The following is a 20607-nucleotide window of genomic DNA, read 5'->3' as shown; positions in this document are numbered from 1 at the left end:
CAACACCACATCAGCACAGGGGCTGTGGTCATGGCCCGGTGCCCACGGGTGCTGTGGCGGGGAGCAGGGGGTAGCGGGGCTGCACAAGGTGCCCCCCATCCCTTGGTTCAAAGCAGCCCTTCTCCCAGCCCTGGCAGTGATGTCGGCTTTGGGTGTCTCCCTCCTATTTCTAGCTCCACATCAGGCTTCAAACACAAAGCCAAGATATTTTTGCCATGAAGCATCAGGACCAAACACCTCCAGATTCAGCAACGCTGCAAAAAAAAACCTTATCTGGGTTTTTATGCACCAAACCTCCCTGTGCTTGACCTGCAAAGAGTCCTCCTACAGCCCAAAGTTCGGGGGTACCGCAGCACACCATTTCTTTGCCTGCAGGTAAAAAGAAACGTTTGCCAGCTCCTTGGAGGCTGAAAATGATCCATTATCCCCCCAGATCTTGAGCTGCAGGCTTCAGGAGTGAATCGGGAACTGCTGCAGAAAATCTCCCAACCTCTGTAGGTTTAATATATCCCCATTTTGGGGGTCCAGCACACAGGATCCCCTCCTGCACGTCCACGTCGGCCGTCCTCCCCCTCCCCGGCGCGGGTGGGAGCCGCTGACTCATCTGCCCGTCGTCTCCCCCCCCCACGACGAAGGGGAATTCATCGAGCAGCTTTGAGGGGCTGCATTGCAGACCCAGACGCACCAGCAGACAAAAGCGACGCTGCAGCGCCCGCGGCTTCCCAGCACAAAGAGCCCAGCCGGCATCGAGCCCATCCATCCATCCATCCTCGACAGGTAAGGGATGGTGGGATGCAGGCTGAGGGGGATGAGAAGCAAGAGGATGCTTTATTTTGGAAAAGACTTGGGTGGAGGGAGGCATTGGCACCCCAGGATTTTTTGGGGGGGGGATGTGAGCAGCAACCAGCAGGGATTAATCAGATGAAGGTATTTTTGCCCCCAAGGGACAAGTGGACCACACCGATCCAAGGGGAGATGCTCTTTCTTGGGGGTGACAGGCAACGCAGGAGGGTATTTTTTCCCCGCATCGATTGCCTTTTCTGGATATTTGAATTTTTTATTTTGTGTCACTAAACTCCCTTTTCCCCCCTTTGAAGCTTTAAAATCCATTGTCCGCAACATCCATCAGCATTAAATAACTCACTGCTGTTGTGCAGAAAGATACCCAGGGATACATCCCCAGAGAGGAAGCTATTTCAAAGCACCGTGGCTCAATTTACCCGGGGGGGGTGACACAGGAGCCTTTCATAGCCTCTGAGTTACATCGGGAATCTTAAATTTAGCAGCTGGTCACCCCTCATTGCACAGACGGGGAGTGAGAGAGGGTGTGATTCAAGGTATGTCTGAATCATCCTTAAGGATTCCAATTCCCAGGGCTTAAAACTGGGGAATCAGTGGGAAAAGGAGGATATTTTGGGTCAGTCAGTTGATTTTATTTTTTCCCCATCTCTGTTGCCAAATGTGCAGAGGTGAATGACATAATTCTGCCGGGGAAAAGCAAGTCAGCGTGGCAGTGACTCAGCTCAGGCCGTGCTGTGCTGGAGAAAAAGCTGAACCACATCTCCTCCTGCTCTTTCCCAATTCTCCGTGGATCCGGGTGGGGTTGCGGGAGGGGCTCTGCGGCATGGAACAGCGGCATGGAACGGCAGGATGGCATGGCACGGCGGGATGGCGGGCACACAGCCGGCACCAGCAGGGTGGGTGGGGTGCGATGGCAATGCCGAGCAATGCTTCTTCCAGCCCTTTCTAGACGGTTCGGTTGTGGTCCCCCGGGGCAATACAATGCCACGCAGGCTGGGGTGGGAGGGGACAGTGCGGGCTCTGTGGGTGGTGGGGGGATGCGCAGGGACCCCCCCTCACTGCCCGCTCCATGGGGGGCTTGGCACAGGGAAAGGGCGAGACCATTCTGCATGATTTGGTGGAAAAAGGGTTCATCTGGATCCCAGTTCCTGTTCCTCCAGGCAGAGCGGGATGTGGGGGACAGCCCGTCTCTGCTCCCCACTGATGCCACCCCACAGACATCGAGGTGCCCAGGATGGATGTCGGGAGATGTGGTTGGGAAGGGGCTAGCCCCCACCCTGGCCTTCCATTCCACACTCCCCTTTGTGCGGATGGGGAAACTGAGGCATGAGGTGACAAGTCCCATTGCACACCCCTCCAAATTAGAGCTCAGAGAAGGGCTGTGACCAAGGCCATGGATAAGACTAGTTGCAGGGCTCAAGTGTGCATTTAGATCCACCCTATAGTCAAACCTCCATGACACCATGTTTTCCTGCCCCATCGATTGTTTTTTGGGGGGGTATCCTGTAGGATTTGGTCAATACGGCAACACCTGAGAGTTTTGGCTGCTTTGGGGCAACTCCTGTGTCTTTGGTAGAGTGTTTCTCCTCCTCTTCTCTCCCCTCTCCCCCTTCACCTTCACAGCCCGAAAATGCTGGACACCATCAGCAGCCAGTACGATTCCTTCATCTACTGGAGGATGCCAATCCCACGGCTGGACGTGGCGGAGCTGGAGGGGCTGGGGATTAGTGACGTGGCCCTCTACAAACCCAAAGGAGGGCTGGGCAAGCTCACTGGCGAGCAGGATCAGGTCAGCCGGGACATCTCCAAAGAAGAGGACAGTCTGCTGCAGTTCAACAGCTTTAATTTCTGGAGAGCTCCTATTGCCAGCATTAGCTCGTTAGATTTCGATCTAATTTGAAGCCTTTCTTTCTGCCCCTCCTCACCCCCCTGCCCTCTCCTTCTCTGCTAGGTATGTGAGGATTTGGTTTTGTTGTCAGTTTGGAGGTTGTTTTTTGTGTTTTCAGGCAGTTTTTGGCATCACTAATTAACTCAGCAGTTCACCCTGGCCCTGATGCTGATGGGCTCCCCGCAAAGCTTCAACCTCTCTCCAGCTTCCCCCTCTTTTCTTCCCTTCTTGCAGTAGCGCTGGAAACACCATGATGGTGCAAGCAGGGGCTAACAGTGGAAATATGAGGGGAGGGGGCAGAAACAGCCACCCCATTGCCCCAGGTCCACATGCCAGCGGGTGTGGGAGATGCTGGGGGGTTTCTGCCACCACCCCGCACCCTATGGCTGTGTGACTGTGGGCATCCCCGTGCTCTAGGACAAGCGTTTGAGCTCATTTCTCATGTGCTTTTTTAAGAAACTCATTTGTGCAAAGGGAGCAGCGCAGAACCGATGGGAATCGTCTTTGCTTTGCAGACAGCATCGTCCCTACTCCTCTCCCAGGGACACAGAGACCCTCTGTGCTCCTCTGGCCCAGTTTCTCCAAAAGCTGCTTTGCTCCTTAACCTTCCCCTCAGGAATGCAAGGTGGAAGAGGCAGGGATGTGCCCAGGACAGGAGCACAAACCTCTTTCTTGAAAGAAATAATCTCTTTGAGCCTTGTGGCTTGAGCCCAAGCAGGAGAAATGATGGCCAGGAGGGTAAATACACATGGAAATGTTCCGACCTTGCTTGATGGGGTCAAGGCTGGATGTTCACTGCCCAAAATTTGATTTTTCTCTCCCTTTTTTATCCCTTACGTGCTTTATCCCATGTGTGACTCCCGACTGGGACAGAGGCTGGATACATCATGGGCTCTATATGGGTAATGGGGGCTGAGCTGAAAGATAAGATGGAGAATTTAGTTTGATCTTACCCCAAAATGAAAACATTTCTGGTTCCCCACTCAATTAATCAACCCCTTTAAATATAACAAAAAAAAAAATGCTGCATTCACTCAAGTGGAAGCCTTGCATTTTTCTTGAAGAGGTTTTCACCTGCGCTCTCCACAGGCTGAGGTTTATTTCTGAGCATCATCTCAAAATGGGGAGAAAAAAACCCCAACCCTGAATCAGTTTTGGCTTTTAAACAGTTTTTTCCCCATGGTTTTTTTCTGGGAGAGTGAACATGACTGGTTTGTCTTCTTGAACGTGCTTTTTTGGGGTTTGATTGGGGTGATGTGGAACATCCCAAAACTGTCCTAAGAGTTGGAGGGGGTACGTGGCTGGGGGGAGGCTGAGGCAGCACTTAAAAGGTGCCCCCCAAAAAGAGGCAAATATTGGGATAATCTGCACTCCATTATGAAAAGGGAGCACAGCTCTCCTGTAATCTTCAGAAATGACCCAGCCTGCTGACTTTGAACTACCCACGTAAAACCAGAGGTGAAAAATGTAAACTTTCCTATGCAGAGCTGTTTGATTTCTGTGTTCCCAGCTGGGAAAACCCACAGAAGTATTTATTATGAAGCTTTAAATAAAATGATTTAAAAACATACTCATTCCTGTGGACACTTAAAAAATCCATGTAGACTGGCATCAAATTCTTCCTGTAATGTGCCATTAAATTGTTTTAAATCTTTCTACGGCGACCCGAGAACTGACATGGGAACACATACCCATGTGTCTTTGCAAACACTACAGAGAGTTTAAGTGTGGAAGAACTAAACCTAAGTGATTATTCTAAGAACATTAAGGATATTATTTAAACTTCAGCTTTTCCAAGCCCCACAGGAAAACGTCTCAGAGGCACCCCAGAGAGGAAAGAGGCCCCAGGGTTTCACATTTACCCCAAAACAGGCACTTGTAACACATTAGGGGTGCCTAAGGCAGTAACACACCACAGAAGGGCTTGGGCGCCCTTTCTTGAGGGAAGCCCACTCCTAGACAAGAAGGCGCTCAGAGGAGACAGAGACACACAGACTGTACCCATATACATGTATTTATAGACACAGACATATCAAAGGACCAAAACCTCTACGAGCCACGAAAACCAACCACCCTGCCTCAGGAAGGTGCCACCGCCCTTTTATAGTTGGCGCCTAAACGCCTCTGCCGGAACTAACTGCAGGGGCGCATCACACACATCCGGCCTTAATGTCACTGGTCTCTTGGTACTATCCTTCCGCTAGAGAAAATACTCCCTTTTTAGGGCTCTCGCGTTGCTCGCCGCCCTCCTCCAGGCCCCTGGGAGGGCAGAGAGCTGGGGAAAAGAAGGAGAAATTCCCTAATCCCGCCCCATGCCCTCTGCGACCGAGCGTGGGGAAGTCCAAACCACCTTTCCTCCGCCGACAGCGGCGAGGGACTCTTTTGTTACCGAAGTCGTATCCTTCCGCGTCCGCCTCCTTGAGTCGCTTCCGGGTCGGCCATTTTGTGTGGCTGCGGCGGGAGGGGTGGGAACAGCCGCGAAGGGGGGGGCGGGCGAGAGCGGTGGGGGCGGTGCCGCGCGCCGGGAACAGCGGCATGATTTGGGGGGGGCCCGAGCCGCCGCGTGAGTGGGGTTGGGGCGTGGGAAGGGGGTTGGGGGGGTGGGTGAAGGGGGACCCCCCTGACGGGCGGTCTTGAGGGTCTGAGGAGGGAGGGGACACCTCTGTGAGGGAGCAGTGCCGGGGGCCGGTTTGGAGGGGATGGGAGCGGGCTGTTTTGGGGGTCCCGTTGGGTGTCAATATGGGGGCGGCACGGGGGAGGGAGCAAGGGGGGGGTCCCTGAGGGGAGTCCTGGCGCGGGAAGGAGGGTCCCTGCCCCGGGGGAGCCGTGGGGGGGGTCCTCGACCGGGGAGGGGAAGCGGGCTCCTATATGCTACAGGGAGGGGGGCTCGGGAGGGTTTTTTTTGGGGTGGGGGTGGTGGTGTCTTGAGGCATGTCTGCAGAGCTGACACCCCCACCGGCTGCTCATGGGGAGGGTTTGGGTTTTTGAGAAGCGTGCTCTTCACTTTTACTTCTGAAATGCGGCGAAGGGGAGGTGGAGGAGTTTGTCAATAGTAATCCAAGCTGCGAATGCTGTAAATAACTTTAAAAAAAAAAAGGAGCCTCAGACTTAAATCCTCCCTGAAAGCATGCAGCTGGGAAGAGAGCAGGAATGCAAGGAGAGGCCTCCAAATAATAAGTGTCAAAGGTTCAGTTTAATACAAGCAGAGAAACTAATGTTTTTTGTTAATGGCCCAGCTTCTCCTTTCTTTTGCAAACGCACACGGAGTGGTGAACTCCAGTCTCGCAAATATGTAAGCTGGTGGTTAACTTTGTGAACGCAGAGTTCAGTGCAACTACTCATGCCTGGAAAACACGCAAGTGTTTTCAACGTGGGCGATGAGGACGAACATTTAAGAAATATTCTCTGTCCTACAAGAAGTGAGAAAGGGGAAAAAAAAAAAAAACCTGGAAAGTCCTGAAGGGCAGAGGGGTTGTGGTAGTCAAACACACGCATTGTAAATGCATCGAAGGTCCTGATTGCAGCGTAACCTCCGAGTAACTGCTCTGGGCTCTTGACTTCCAAGCTTCAGGTGTTGCACATTAACTGCACGCTCGGAAAAAGCTACATGTGCAAAATAGTTTTATAAAGTGAGATGTGTTTGTGGAGGGAGATGATGTGGGCAGTGTGTCCTGCTGAACTTTAGGGCTGAGGTTTGCTGTTTGGCTTTACTTTAAAGGGCTTGTGCTACTCATAGCCGGTTCTGTTGGTCGCTGAGGAGAGGGTGGGATGTTTCTCTTGAAAGAATAAGAAAGAAAGAAATAGAGCTTTCCAACTATTTCATAGAACTGTAATTGAAGGAAAAAAAATCAGTCGAGGGCCTCAGTGCTGTTGGAGTCACTGTTCTGCTGGGTGGCACAGTGCCCATTTGCAGAGATGTTTGTTTGTAGCCACTTACTGAACATCCTACATGAGTTAATGGATAGACTTAAAGTCAGTCTTTGATAGGACTGGCCTACCAGCGTAACCCTATCGTTGAGAAAAATGCTGTAGTTCACTATTGCTGTAATTATGCTATGCTTTGTGTAGCTTGGAATAGAGACACTGTTGTCCAGTACATTGAGCACAGCTTTTGGGTTCTGCTCCTTTTATGACCTTGAACAAGACAATGAAGTTACCAAGGTTTGTTTTATCCTCTACCAGCAAAGAACAGGGATAGTTCCCCCATGCTTAGTTGCTAGAGCTGGGGTCAGAGAGAGTGTCTCAGAGATTAAATCATGTTCTTAAAGTGCTTTAAAAATCAAAATGATCTTGTGAACAGCTTTGCCGTTGCATTTACAGGTTCTGCTCTTGAAACTGGATCCACATGGGCAAGTCTTTGTGTCTGTGCAAGGCGCTGTTGAGGTAAGCGGGATTTTGCAGGAGCTCTGGAGGCTTGTGGTGTCTGACCTGTTTGCTGAGCCTGTGTGCTGCCTTCTCTTGATGTTTCAGGGCACGGAACTGAAAAATATGATAAATATTTATGCCTGTTTATTGATCGTGTTGGGCCTAGTTCTGTATGGGAAGATGGTGTGTTCAGATGGGCTGTAGTTGTACAGCACTTTTAAAATGTCTCTGCCTCACTGCTTTTTGTCTGTTTGTTTCCTGTTTCTTGCTTTTAAAGCAGCTTTCGGCAAATACTTGTTCCCATGTATGAAGATGTCCTTAGTGGACCTAGGGAAGAGGTTGCTAGAAGCAGCTCGCAAAGGCGAAGATGACGAAGTGCGAAAGCTGATGGCAAGCGGTGCTCCCTTCACCACTGACTGGGTACGTCGGGGCAATAGACGTTGGTTTTCTGTGCGAAACGGGTTGCCTGTGTGCTCTTTAGGGCTGAACCTAAAGGATGCAAATGGAAGTTGGAGCAGTAAAACCAGAGTGTGGCTTGACAGAAAATGCCGCTCTGGATTTCTGTGGCAGAGCAGATTCCAGATAAAGCACTTTAAAAACCAAGACTTTCCTCAGGCAAAGTTTGTGTAAAGATTGATCTCTGCCTAATGCACAAGAGCTAAATCACAAGTGCTGTGCTGCCCAGCCAGCAGTGTATGTAGGGTTTGATGCTTTAAGATGTTCAGTTCCCAACAGCTGAGAGAAATGATGAGTCAAGTCAAATTAGAAGAACTGTTAAACCTGTCAGTAGTAGGAAGTTCTTTTAAGAATGCTTTATTTAATTGTTTAAATTTTCTCAGTCGAGAAACTCATCTTTGGGGTGGTTTTTTTGTTTCCTTAAACCCCCCCCCCCCCCCCCCCCCCGAAAACAAACCAGCCCATCCCAGTTTGGAAAGGAAATAAAAGCTTTAATGAAACTGAAGAATAACAGTTGGATAAACAAGGAACGAACAAGTCATTGGTAGCCATTTTCCATCACCAGTTGTCATCATTTCCTAACTTACCAGTGTGTTTGTTCATAACTTTGCGAGATGAAGGAATTAACTGTATTGAGAGGTAGCAGAGCCTTGTAATATTGTAATACTGCCCTTTTCTGACCAGTGGTGAGATTATCTGTCATGATATTGAAATGGCAGAGGTGTCCTGCTGTGGTTTGGAAAAGAGGCTCTGTGATGAAGGGGTGGCACAGTGGAGAAACTAAAAGCATGTTTGATCTTCAAGTTACCAGATAACGTAAAGATCCCTAGAAAATTTGAAGTTTGCTGGGAAAATTATTGGATGTGCAGCCCCCTATTTGTAAGTGGAGAAAAAAAATTAATTTATTCCAGAAGCTTTGTCATTTTAATTACTGCTGGACATATGCGTGGTGATTACTGTGCCTGTCCTCTCTTGCTGTGAACAGACAGTAACTCTTCTAAATTAACACATAGCTTGGGACGTCGCCTCTTCACCTCGCTGCCCAGTACGGCCACTATTCGACAGCAGAAGTGCTACTTCGAGCTGGTGTTAGCAGAGATGCCCGAACAAAAGTGGACCGGACACCACTACATATGGCTGCAGCTGACGGACACACTCATATTGTAGAACTGCTAATTAGGGTAAGTATAGCAAATTAGGTATCACTTTAAGGCTGGTCTAAATCACCCTTGGAGTTCAGTGTTGATGTCCCTGTTTAAATGCTAGTGCAGGCACTACCTTTAAGACATTGAGAGGAGACAGCGTGCAGACAAGTAACGCTAATTTCTTTCAGAACGGGGCTGATGTAAACGCCAAGGACATGCTGAAAATGACTGCTTTGCACTGGGCAACAGAGCACAACCACCGAGACGTCGTAGAGCTGCTCCTCAAATACGGAGCTGATGTCCATGCTTTCAGCAAGTTTGATAAATCGGCTTTTGATATTGCTTTGGACAAGAACAATCCAGAGACTCTGGTAATGCTACAGGTAGGTTGAGGAGGGAGAAACTTGTTGGTAATTCTCTGGCCCACAACTGTATCTGTGCTAGAGTGAGAGGGATCCTGTTGTGTCTGATGGGATCATTCTCTGTTTGCAGGGAGAACCAGAAATACGGAGGTGGATGAGGTTTGTTTTATTTCTACATCAACTAGTCCGTGCCTGTTAGGACTCAGTGGGTGATAGGGTTTTACTGCCACAGATCTTGTGCGGTCGTAGTGTAAGTTGCCAAGTTTAGGTGGCAGTTTTGTCACAGCTTTTGCACTGATGTCCCTGATGTATTGCAGAGAGAAATAATCTGTCTCTCAAATGTTTCAAGGATGCTAAATACCATTGCTTACCACAGAAAGCGTGACTAATGTATGCCCAACCCCACTCTTTCCTAGGAAGCAATGCAGAACCAGGTAAATACTCATCCAGAGAGAACAAATCCCGTCACCAACACTGTGACTCTCACCTCACCATTTATTCTTACGCCAGGGGAAGTTCTCAACCTCACTAGTCTCGTCTCTTCAGCAAACACCAAAACAACCTCAGGTAAGGTTTTAAGTGACCTTGAGTGGCAAAGTCTTGAAAAAATCTCCTAAGACTGCTTACCAGTAGAGGGCAGATGGTCATTTAGTAGAGGAAAAGTGGTGAAATGTAGCCAAACACACCCAACTACTGCTTCCTGCCCCAGAATATTTTTGCTGTCGAAGGTAACAAAGCAGTTTTCTAGCTGATGTAAATAAAGGTGGTTCCACTGTGAGTGGCAAAGCTCTGCTGAGCTCAGCTGTGGGGCTGCTCCAGGTCTGTTACAAGCAACAGAGCTTGAGAAAATGGATTTGGCTGATTGCAACAGAAGAATAATGAGAGTTATTGCCTGTGCCAAATCCTGAGCACTGCAGAGCGGTTGGGGAACAGTTTGCTTTGTTCTTTACTGGCTACAAGAGTTGAGTGAATGTTTTGCTATATATAAATGTTGAGTAAGGAAACTGCAGAATAAGCAGGTCTATTGGATATGTAGATTACTCCTTATTTCTTCTGTCCCACATATTAGATTGAAATAATTAGGTTCCCCATTGTTCTGTGAGCCTTATTTTCATGGGGAAAACGCTTTTAACTTAAGGCTGAGCGCGAATTCTTTTTGTGTAATTCCAATTTTCATAACTCTTGAAGTGAATTTTCTGTATTTGGGGAAATCCAAACCATTGTTTCTTTTCAGTCTGAAGGAGGCTACTAAATACAAGTTTTGTGAAGCTATTTGGCCTCATCCTGCAAACACTTCTGCATGTGAGTAATTCTTTCATTAGTGGGACTGTTCACATGCGTGAATGTTTGCTTATTGGCTAGAGAGTGCTTTTAAAATCCCAGATACTGATTTTCTGCAGTCCCACCCAGGCCTCTCTGCCTATGCCGGGCCACAGCGACTTCAGCAACGCTCCGGACTTGCTCTCAAAGCTTTCAGGGCTGCTCGCAGCTTTGAGGCACTGACAAACCCTAATTTAGAAGGGGAGAAATGACCCAAAGTGTTCCTCTTCCACCCGTGAGGAAAATGCAACGTGGCTGGCGCAGAACATCTTCAGTCAAGGATATTCCACAAACTCAAAGGGGCATAAAACTTGGGATTTTTGTATCCTGGATGACGCTCTGGCCATGCTCAGCGTCACTCTCTGCAGACGGATCTGGCTTTGCCTGGAAGCCAGGTAGGAGTCACAGAGGCCAATGCAATGCTGAAAAGCTGTTAGAAAACCGCTGATTTCCAGCTTAAACACATTCACAGCCTGTTTAGACCTTCTGGTGCAAATACAGCCCTTTAGTTGAAATTATTCTTCTTTTTCCATTGCCTCCATCCCTTTGATGTGGAAATCAATCCTGTCCCCTCTCTGCCTTTGTTTTGCTGGGCTAAGCAAGCCGGTCGCCCTGAGTCCCTTGAATCCATCCACGGTGTGTGGGTGAGCAGCTGCAGGCAGTGTTCCAGATGAGCTCTTGGCACTGGCCTTGTAAATCCCCCTCTCTCACTGCACCTCTCCTTGTCTATCCTGCAATGTAATCGCCTTTTTCAGTGCCACAACACGACAATGGCTTATCGTCCATGTGTGACTGGACTAAAATACTGTGGGTTTTTCCCCCCATGACACTTCAAGCATTGGCAGTAGCTGGTCAGTGTGAAAATAGCCGCTGTCTCCTGCTCTAGGCCATGTCAGGAGGTTTTTTGCTCATTTCCCACAAGAGGGCATCAGCGACTGCACCTTCGTTACAACAAAAATCTCTTCTGTAACTCTTATGACTAATGATTTTTCTTACTCCTCTTAAAATTCGCTATGTCTTCTGTTATTGAAAAGGTTTTTAAACGGGAACAAATATCTTTAGCTGGTCTGAGGAAATCTGGTTACAAAGCTGCTGAAAACAGTCACTAGGCCTGTGGCATTTTCATGTGCCTAGCCTACGGCTTTGTGAAAGTACCGTTCTTTGAAAATAAGTCCCTTGATAACCTTTGTAAAATCAGGAGCCAGTGAGAAAGAGAGAAAATAGATTGCAGGGGTTGAGGCAGGGGAACTTTAGATGAACTTCCCTTTGTGTGCTTATAATCTATTTATCTACACTGGCAATGAGGTACAGGATCTCTCTCTTTTTTTTTTTTTTTTTTTAAGAGGAATTGTGGGTTATATGCACTGAGTTTGCACCCATTTAGTTAATTTCCTGTTCCATTTTTACTAAGTCTGCCTTTGAATAGGAATTACTATGGTCAATTGGAGGAAGAAACATTGTTTTTTGGAACCGAGAAGACTTGTTTATCTCATTCAAATCAATACACCATTGCAGTGACTGTGGTCTTTCCGTTACTGAACTTGAGAGGGGAAGAAGAAAGGACCTGCATGCCCAGTACATTGAAATCAAGGGATACACGTAGCCAATTTCTGCATTTGAGCAAAAGTCTCTGTTAACTGACTTGTGCTGAAATGCTTGGTCCATGAAGTAATTCTGAAGACTGTACTTGGAGACTTTCCCAACTGAGGAAGGACCTGGGTGCTGTAATTTACTCATAATAGCCAACATGTTTAATATATTCTTTAGGTTTTGCAGTTTTGAAAGTTGCAGTACAATGCGAAGCCAAGTAATTATGTGCGTAGCAACCGCTCTGCGCAACGTTACAGCAATCAGACTCCAGCATGTCTGTGAGTGTGATCAGGCAGCGCAGCTGCATCTCGAAAGGCTGTCTGTGTCTCCAGATCAAAGCTCGGCATGCCAACTAGCCCTGTAGACAGCCTGCCTTTCTGTAGTTCTTACAATAAAGCTGGAGCAAGTCGGTTTACATTTGCTGTTCTTTTTGTTACATAATTCAGAAAAAACTTAATTAAATGCTTGCTTTAAATTTGATTAAAATTATCATAAAATATGCAGAGTGGGTCCAGTCTGTCCTAAAGTAGTATCAAAGCCCCTTTTACAGTTAGCAGTAGGAGAGGCACCTCTCATGAAAAATGATATGTACCACCTCCCTTTCTCCATTGACCAGTGGGAGCCCAGAAAATTCTTCATACCTGATGTCTTGATCTTTAGATGACAAAATTGTTGCATTCTGACTGCTTTATTCGCTGTTTAGATACGGCAGATCTTGACAGTCCTTCAGTTTGCCCTCATCTTTCCCAAGCAGGTGACTCGCATGTCTCTACAGTGCAGTTTTCCAATTCGACAACCTCTGTGCTTGCCACACTTGCAGCCCTCGCTGAAGTATCGGCACCACTTTCCAACTCAAACAGAGACACAGGTAGGGGAAACGGGTCAGATGCTGATTCAAATTTGTGTAGTTCTAGCGAGTATCTTGCCAGGAAAGTGGAGGAAATTTAAGACGTGGAAGTGAATTTGCCTTTCAGGGTAAAGAACAGATGACAAATATTCGTGAAGCTGTGGGTTCGTTTTGTTTGTTTATTTATTTATTTAATCCCAGTTCAAACTTAATGAAAAAACCAGCAACGGTTACCAATAGAAGTAACTTAATTTTTATTAACCAGCATGTCTGACCCCGACATCACAGTACGTTGCTCTTGATGTGCTTTAACAGTTACATAAAAAAGAAAAAAAAAAAACCCAACCAAAAAAACCCACTCCAGAACATGAGTTTACTTTAATATATAAATGTAGATAAATATTTTTAAGAAGGAAATTGTCTGAAATGCTTTCTGTCTCCAGTTTGCTGTAAAATGTTGGTAGTCAAAAAAATGTTTTGAGTCTCTTGAGGCTCTGGTAACTTTTTCTTATGGAAAGGTTTGGGCGGTTTTTGTGTTTGGGTTTTTTTATGATCTTTTATGGTATGTTTGTGGAGTGTAATGTTTGACCTTTAATTAACTTCAGATTTAGAAATTTGATAAGGTTTATATAATCCTTTCACCTTGGAATTCATTTATTTTCCCAAAGCTGAATGTTTTTCCTAGAATCTAGAGATGAGCAATTTGACTTCTTTAAGCTGCTGGTGCCACACCGCTGATTCCTTGACCTGCGGTGCTTGAGTGTTTTCCTCTTTGGCACCCAGAGTGCACCTAACAGGTCAGATCCCCTCTGTTTCCTGCGCTTGCAGCGTATGCTGGGAGCAGGATGCAGCCGAGAGTTTGCAATCCTGATTATTTGTGCAAGCCGTTAAGTTACACAAGAAGTGTTCTAGGGAGTTGAACCAGTCCGCGGTCATCCAGCCAAACTAAATAGCCTCCTCATGGTTGTTTGGCCATGCTCGTGCGGACAGGGCTCTTAAGGCATGAAGAGTTTTTTTGCGTGTGGTTTGTCTTCGTTAGAGCTGGGGGAAGGGTCGTGGAAGGAAGCTTTGCAGAGCCAGGTCTGCTTAACAGCTGCCTGCAGCTCCAGGCCTTCTAGTTTAATATGCTTGGATGCTAGTACTTATTAATTAACACAAAAAATGCTGGGTTTACTCTAGAAGACTTGTTTTGCTAAAGTGTAGTGGATTTTATTTTCTTTTCCCCTACTAAGACTTACTGTATTTCCCGATTTTTTTTTTTTTTTTTTTTTTTTCTCCCCATAAGCGGGCATCCCAGGAGTCTCAAGCTGCGTGCTTGAGCTTTTTCACTAGACTTCAGTTTCTATTCAAGGAAGAGAGAAGGAAACGCTGACTTTTTTTTGGCACTTACTTTATTTCTCAAGGTAAGACGGAGGAAGTAGTGGAAGCAAATTCTGTTGATTCTGCCATACAACAAGTGGTTGGCAGTGGAGGGCAGCGCGTCATCGCCATTGTAACAGACGGAGTTCCCCTGAGCAGCCTGCAAACGGCCATCCCCACCAGTGGCCTCAGCCAGCCCTTCATCCTAACCATGCAAGATGGACAGCAAGGTAAGGAGGAGCTGAACTCGGAAGGCAGTGCTGAGGATTAACTTCAAAAAGAAAAAAAGAAACTGCTGCCTGTGAACCCTGTTGAGCCCCATAAGGCTGGCGGCTGGTGTGATATGGCTTGTTGGTGCTGTGATGTAACAGATCTGTGCCTGACTGCTGGGCCCCAGGAGGGGTTAAAATGTCTGTGAGACTTAACGTCAGCGGTAAAGCTTGCCAGCAACTTATTTGTAGCTTAGTACACATTCACACTGCTATGCTTTAATATTTTGGTCTTTGCATTAAAACCAAACGCCTTTAGTAGAATGTTGCAGGAGGAGAAATGCCGAGTTAGCCGTTGTCTCTTTGGCAGCTGCGCAAAGACAATTCCTTTATCTTGCGGCAAACTTCCTGGTCTGGGAGTAAATCACGCAGCTGATGAAACTGCAACCTGTTACCTTTAGCAATCACTCCATTGTTCTTGTAAAACTTAGTATTAGGCCATTAATATCAGCTTAAATACATCTTTTCTTCCCATAACTCTGGTTATATTGCCTAGGGTGATATAATCTTATCAATTTTACAAGGCAAATGTAAATCGTGTTCAGTAAAGCACGGCAGAGCTCCAGAGTGCTCTTACAGTGAATTTTTGTTTCCTCAAGGGATGTAATTCATCAGCCTTGTCCACTACCGACAATTCTTTTAGCGTGTCCTAGGGATACTCGGTTATTTGGATTAATGTTGGTGCAGAAAAAGAGGATTAGGAAGCAGAGCAGCTCTCCTGTAACATGCATACAGTGCTACAATGTGAGATGGGTTACATGAGTTGTGTCTGTTTACAGATTTCATGAGTGAAAAGCAATTTTCTAAAGCTGTTAATTATTCAGAATTATTTGCCAAATTACTACAAATAATTCCTGGCTTGTAACCTGTTCTAAGGAAGACAAAGGGAGAACTGTTTAGGTAGCGCTACCTTCAGTAGCTCACGTGGTGCTTTTCTCCTTGGCTGGACAAATTCTTGCTACTGGCTTCCCAAAGTGAAAACCCATGTTTGCAGATTTAAAATGTGTTTGTTCTCTGGAGTATTTGCAGCTCTTGCTTGCGCTTAAAGCTGATTCAGAGCTTAGCCACTGGGACTGTGTACTGGGAATTTTCGAGAAGAGCTTTCTATTCCTCTTGCTTAGTCTGTCCCGGCTATTAACTGCATTACTGAGGCATTGGAATGGTAGTTTTTACCTCACATGTTCTCTAAGATGGAAATCTTTGATTTCAGATTTTGTCAGCCCTGTTGTGGTGGAATATTCGGGTATTTCAGAGGCCTGAGTAGAGAAAACTGGAAACCCGGTCCAGAGTTTCTCTCCTCTCTGGGAAGACTTCGGCATTGCTGATCAGCAGGTCTCCTCTTTTTCTCCAGAACCACGCTGATGCACTGACTTCAGAGAGGTCTTTTGGGAAACATCTGTGCAAAAGCATGTCTCACACTGTATAATTTGTCACCTTTTAATTTTTCAGTTTTAACTGTACCTGCTGGTCAGGTTGCAGAAGAGACTGTTCTTGAAGACAGAGGTGACGCAGAAGATGAAGAAAAGCCGCTTGCCAAGAAGCAAAAAGTGGAACAAAATATAGATGACTCAAAGGAAGACAAGGTAGATACTCCAGCTTGTAACTTCGATTGCTGTTGTCTCCTGCGTGTTTCTCTGCCGTGCTGAAGATGTCGGGCTCCCGGTCTGCCAAAGCCATCTCAGAATAGAAATGAGCTGCGCCCTGCTCGGCTGAGCCTGGGGATGTCTCTGTAACAAACTCTGCTCGGAGGTTCCCTGCTCTTCCCGCACGTGCTCCTGTGTTAGCAGTGAACAGGCGAGAGGTTGAAAGGAGTGGTGCTCAGTTGAATATCAGTAGGAGGAAAAGAGCCAGCTAAATCACTTGTGGCTGTTTTGCCTGTGCTGAAGGTGTAGCTCAGGGTTTTTAGATTAGTTGTGGTCATTTACTGAGATTATTTAGGATTTCCTGTAGAAGCAGAACATACAGGCTGGGTGTAAGCCAAGCCTCAGCTCTTCACAAAGCAGCAGGAATGACTCTCCCATCACTCTCTGTTGGGGAGGAAGAACGTTCTTCTTGATTGCCTCTCAACTTTTCAGCACTAATAGCTCTTTATTTTTCTTGCATCTTGGTTACACCTGCTTCCAGCCTTTGAAATTCATGACGGTGAGATCATGCATAACTTCCCAGCCCACCTCCCTGCATGCTGTGGGGACACCTGCCAGCCAGTTTGTGCCTCCCTGTGTCCCGGTTGCCTCTGGTAACGTGTGACAAGCAAACCAGTTGAACAGAACTTGACCCAAGCACATTTCTAGCGCTGCCTAAGAGCATTTTGCTTTTATGACTCGTAACTGTTGGAGTGCTTGCACGCCCTGTTGCCTTCATGTCGCAGGTTGGGCCTCCATCGTGGGCTCTCTCAACTTTGTTTTCTGTAGGACAGTGTTGAAAGGGAAGTGCTACAGCAGCAGTTGCAAGAGGCGAACCGGAAGGCTCAGGAATATCGCAGCCAGCTCATGAAGAAAGAGCAAGAGGCGGAGGAGTACCGGCTGAAGCTGGCAGCCATGGTGAGGCAGCAGCCCAACAGAGTGGAGGTGACGGTGCTCGAAGAGGTCGCCGAGGTTGACCCGCTTGTGGTAACCTCAGAGGACATCAAGGAATCTGTGCTGGCCATGCTAGAAACAGATCAGCCAACCGATACCACTGTGGAGACTGTAACCACCTAATCCTTGGTGATTGACTGGGTTTTGTACGGGAAAATAACCTTTTTTTTTTTTTTTTGTGTGTGAAATAAGGTGCTGTTGGCAAGTGGTGTTGGAGCAGAGGGCTGTTGTCAAAGCCACCCCGTTGCTGGGGGTAGAAGCTTCTCCAGCCGCTTGCAATGTAACTCTGCTTTCAGCGTGGTGCCAAAAGGTGCTTTTAAAGCTTGACCTTGAGAGATTGGAAGCTTTTTAACAAAATCTTAGCCAGTGAGTGACCTAACGGCTTATTTGGTGATGTCAATACCTGCATTGTTGGGGAGTGGAAAAGAAATACCTCATTGCCAAAGCAGCTGGTATTAGCGCTCAGCTACCTGGAAGTTACAGCACTGAAAACAGACTTTCTGCAATAACCTGAGGTGTTCGCTCCCTTCGGCGAAGTCGAGTGACTGGATCTGGACCTTCAGAAAAAGTCGTCTCTTGGGGTGTTGCTTTAAAAACTTCAGAGGTGTGGAGGGGATTTCCCCTTTCAGCCAGAGAGCAAATTGCATGTTCTTTTTCTTGCAAAACCATGAATCTCTTTGATTGAGGCAACCTTCAATGCAAGAGCAAAGGCCAGGCTGAATGTCTGTCAGATGGAGCATTTCAAGCTATCAGGGAATACCACGCTTTGCCCTCTGTGTTTCAGGAACAGTTTTGGGGAAGGTCTTTGTCAGACCTCTTAACTACCCAGAGGGATTGCAAAAAATTCCTCCTCAGTTTTATGGTATTTAGTCAAATGTTCTGTTTGACACTTCTGCGCTGAACAGTAGCGTTAACTGATAATATATGCAAAACTATACATACGGTGGTTGCTACAAGACAGCTTGAGAGTCAAGTTGTCTCTGGAGATATATATGTCACTTTTGTTTTTTTACTAAACAGTTTTTATTTTTAAAGATACTAAAACCTTTTTTAAGAAGCAGCTGATCTTGTTACTGAAATGTTCGTGGTTTTTTTTTTTTTTTTACTTTGCAGGCCCGTTTAGTGCAGGGATCCGTTTAGTACGGTGGATTGTGGGTTTCAAGACAGCAGGGAACTGATTGGAAGCACCCCGAGTAATTGCGGGGAGCTCAATAATGAAAGATTATCAAGGGAAGTTTAGAAAAATACCATAAACAAGTGAAGGTTAGAAAAATACCATCACGCAAGCTGTGCCGTCGGCCGTGAAAAGGTTTTAAGGGTGAGGAGTGACTTGCAGCTCCGAGGCCCTAGCAGCTGGGCTGCTCCCTGAGAATGTCTTCCTGCCAGATAATCCCTAGCTCTTTTGGCCTGTAGTTTACGGATTTAGGGTTTGTTGGGGTTTTTTTTGCCCTAGTTTTGTAACCATTGGCAGGATTCAAGGTAACAATTTGATTTCATGGTCCTTGCATTGCATTTTTCTGTGTTATTTCCAAGCGTGTCTGGATAACGCGTTTTTCTCTTGGTTCAGGTACTGCCTTTGTTAATGTTTCTTTGCCGATAGATCAGCCCGTATTGTGACGTTGGAGATGTAATACGGACTAACAAGTTCATAAAGGTATGAACGTGAGGTCACGGCTCCGAAGGAATCTCTCACCCCAAGAGGAAACTGCTTTTCATCCTAAAATCAGTCAGTTCCTGGTGGTTGGGCCTGAAAGGAAGGCGGGATCTGCCAAAATCCCCTCTTCGGCAATGTTTCACAGTGTTTCACTGGTTGGGTTCACCAGTGAGCGGTAGGAGAGGAAGGTTTATGTGACTGTTGTAAAGGCTTTGTGAGACTTGCTGAGTTACGAGAATCTAAGTGCATTTATTTATAACCAGTGTAGCTATATTTATAAATAAGACTTTTTTATCTTTTTCCAAAAGATGTTTTGAAGAAGGCTTTAATAATTATTTTTTATGGACGAATGTTTGGAGAGACTCGGGTCCTGGCTGTTGATTACTTCAGTGTTTCCTCGCTGACTTCAGGCATGCATTATTTTCTTTTGTTCCCCAGAACATTGATGGTTTGGGTCTATTTGAACTAAAAATCTGCGTCAGAGGGTTCAAGGCAGTATTAAAGTAAATCCAGGCAGATTCTTCTAATACCCAGAAGCATTTACAGATGTAAAGGGACACTGTCAATTTTGGCTTTTACGTTTTGCCTGAAATTTGTGCTTATTATTTGTAAATTTGAAGAGCTCGGCAACTGTAGTGTATATAAACGCTGCGTTGTGCCTTCGACAGCACTGCGATTCTCAGTTATTTCCATACTTCTCCTGAAAAGGGTCGGTTTTGCCAAAAAGTCCCTTCAGCTGGGAAACAAACTTCCCCTTCAGAAGAGGAGGAAAAGAAAAAAAAAGTCCGTGGCACTCACGGTAACTGGATTTGGTTTATAGAGTTGGAACAAATAAAGCTGACAGTGTTCTTACTGCTTTGCCTTGTGGGGGGCTGAAATCACACGTTAATTTTATTTTTAGAAATACTTGCGTACGGGGTCTGAACAAAGACGAGGAGAATTTGATCTCTGCCCAGCATTTAGAAAGAATTTAAACCCTGCTGCAACCTTTGCTCTTCCACAGAAAGGATTTGGAGCTTTTTAAGCCAAGACCAGCAGTTTTCTGGTCAGTGCGTAGTCAGCTGTGGCAGCGTAGGGCTGTTCTGAAGCGGGTAAACGACCTCCCACTGGAGTCTGGGCTGGACTCTGCTGTGTCAGGGCTTTTCTCACCCACACCTTTGCCATCCTCGTGCCACTTTTCACCGGCCAGCGCAGGATTCGAAGAGGTTAAAGGCTAAACAAACCCCTTTGCTTTCGATGGTCGCGTTCTTATCGAGGCAGAGCAGCCCAGCTCCCCTCCGCCCACACCTCCAGCCTGACTTCCCCTCTGCTGTGAGCTTGGGATCGCACCCGCGCTCGCCTGCGTGCTTCTGCGGGTGGGAGAATCCCGGCTCCTTTCCCAGAGACGCCGATGCAGAAGTTGCGGTCTTAAAACAAACGCGGGTTGTTTATCCTTGGTGGAGGAGGTGGTGTGGCACTAATTGAACCCGTTTAGGTTTGATTAGAGGTCTGTTTGCCTCTTGTTTGCAGTAACCAGCTCTAAACAGTTCCCATTATCCTAAATCGGAAGCAGGGCGTTGTAAATCCGGTGGGGATGAGCGGAGGAGGTCACGGAAACATGAGCTAAATCCTCTCCAGACAACCGTGAAGGCAAATAGCAAACCCCTGGGAGTTAAGCTGAGTGGGGCGCGGGTCGCCCGGAGACCTTGGCTGGGGCCTTCCCCATCCGTACCCCCCTTCCACCCTGACCCACCGCCTGTGGGGTGGTTCTTGGTGCCAAATCTGATTATTTCTTTAATCTCGCCTTTATCATTCCCCCATGCCAGGCACAGTGCCGGGGTATTTATCGCAGAAGAAATGGCTGCTTCACGGTGGCAGGTCCCTTGCGGACCCCATTAGCACTGTGATGAGGAACCAAGTGCTTGGGACCCCTTTTCAACTGAGGGTAAAGGTTTGGAAATGCGGAAATTTCAACATTTATACTTTTTTTTGTGTG

At 46.8% G+C, this 20607-nt stretch overlaps 2 protein-coding genes across 6 annotated transcripts; both read left to right on the top strand.

The window, feature by feature from the left end:
* Nucleotides 1-297: 297 nt before the first annotated feature.
* On the top strand, nucleotides 298-4259 carry MLLT11 (MLLT11 transcription factor 7 cofactor). Its single transcript, XM_052797092.1, has 2 exons — nucleotides 298-777; nucleotides 2425-4259. The coding sequence occupies exon 2, from the start codon at nucleotides 2432-2434 to the stop codon at nucleotides 2699-2701; it is 270 nt and encodes an 89-aa protein (XP_052653052.1). The 5' UTR covers nucleotides 298-777; nucleotides 2425-2431; the 3' UTR covers nucleotides 2702-4259.
* A 931-nt stretch (nucleotides 4260-5190) lies between these two features.
* GABPB2 (GA binding protein transcription factor subunit beta 2) lies at nucleotides 5191-19489 on the top strand. Of its 5 annotated transcripts, none has more exons than XM_052797068.1 (10): nucleotides 5191-5252; nucleotides 7010-7072; nucleotides 7335-7429; nucleotides 8524-8691; nucleotides 8844-9038; nucleotides 9434-9584; nucleotides 12658-12795; nucleotides 14178-14363; nucleotides 15852-15985; nucleotides 16814-19489. In XM_052797068.1, the coding sequence occupies exons 3-10, from the start codon at nucleotides 7361-7363 to the stop codon at nucleotides 17099-17101; spliced, it is 1329 nt and encodes a 442-aa protein (XP_052653028.1). In that variant the 5' UTR covers nucleotides 5191-5252; nucleotides 7010-7072; nucleotides 7335-7360; the 3' UTR covers nucleotides 17102-19489. The 5 variants fall into 5 exon arrangements, with proteins under 5 accessions (XP_052653028.1, XP_052653027.1, XP_052653023.1 ...); XM_052797067.1 differs by having other exon boundaries at nucleotides 7335-7474; nucleotides 12682-12795; XM_052797063.1 differs by having other exon boundaries at nucleotides 7335-7474.
* Nucleotides 19490-20607: the final 1118 nt, after the last annotated feature.

The sequence above is a fragment of the Harpia harpyja genome, chromosome 9 (assembly GCF_026419915.1).
Source record: "Harpia harpyja isolate bHarHar1 chromosome 9, bHarHar1 primary haplotype, whole genome shotgun sequence".
Classification (NCBI taxonomy): domain Eukaryota; kingdom Metazoa; phylum Chordata; class Aves; order Accipitriformes; family Accipitridae; genus Harpia; species Harpia harpyja.
The sequence above is the reverse complement of the archived record's forward strand: the minus strand, read 5'-3'. Positions and strand labels throughout refer to the sequence as shown.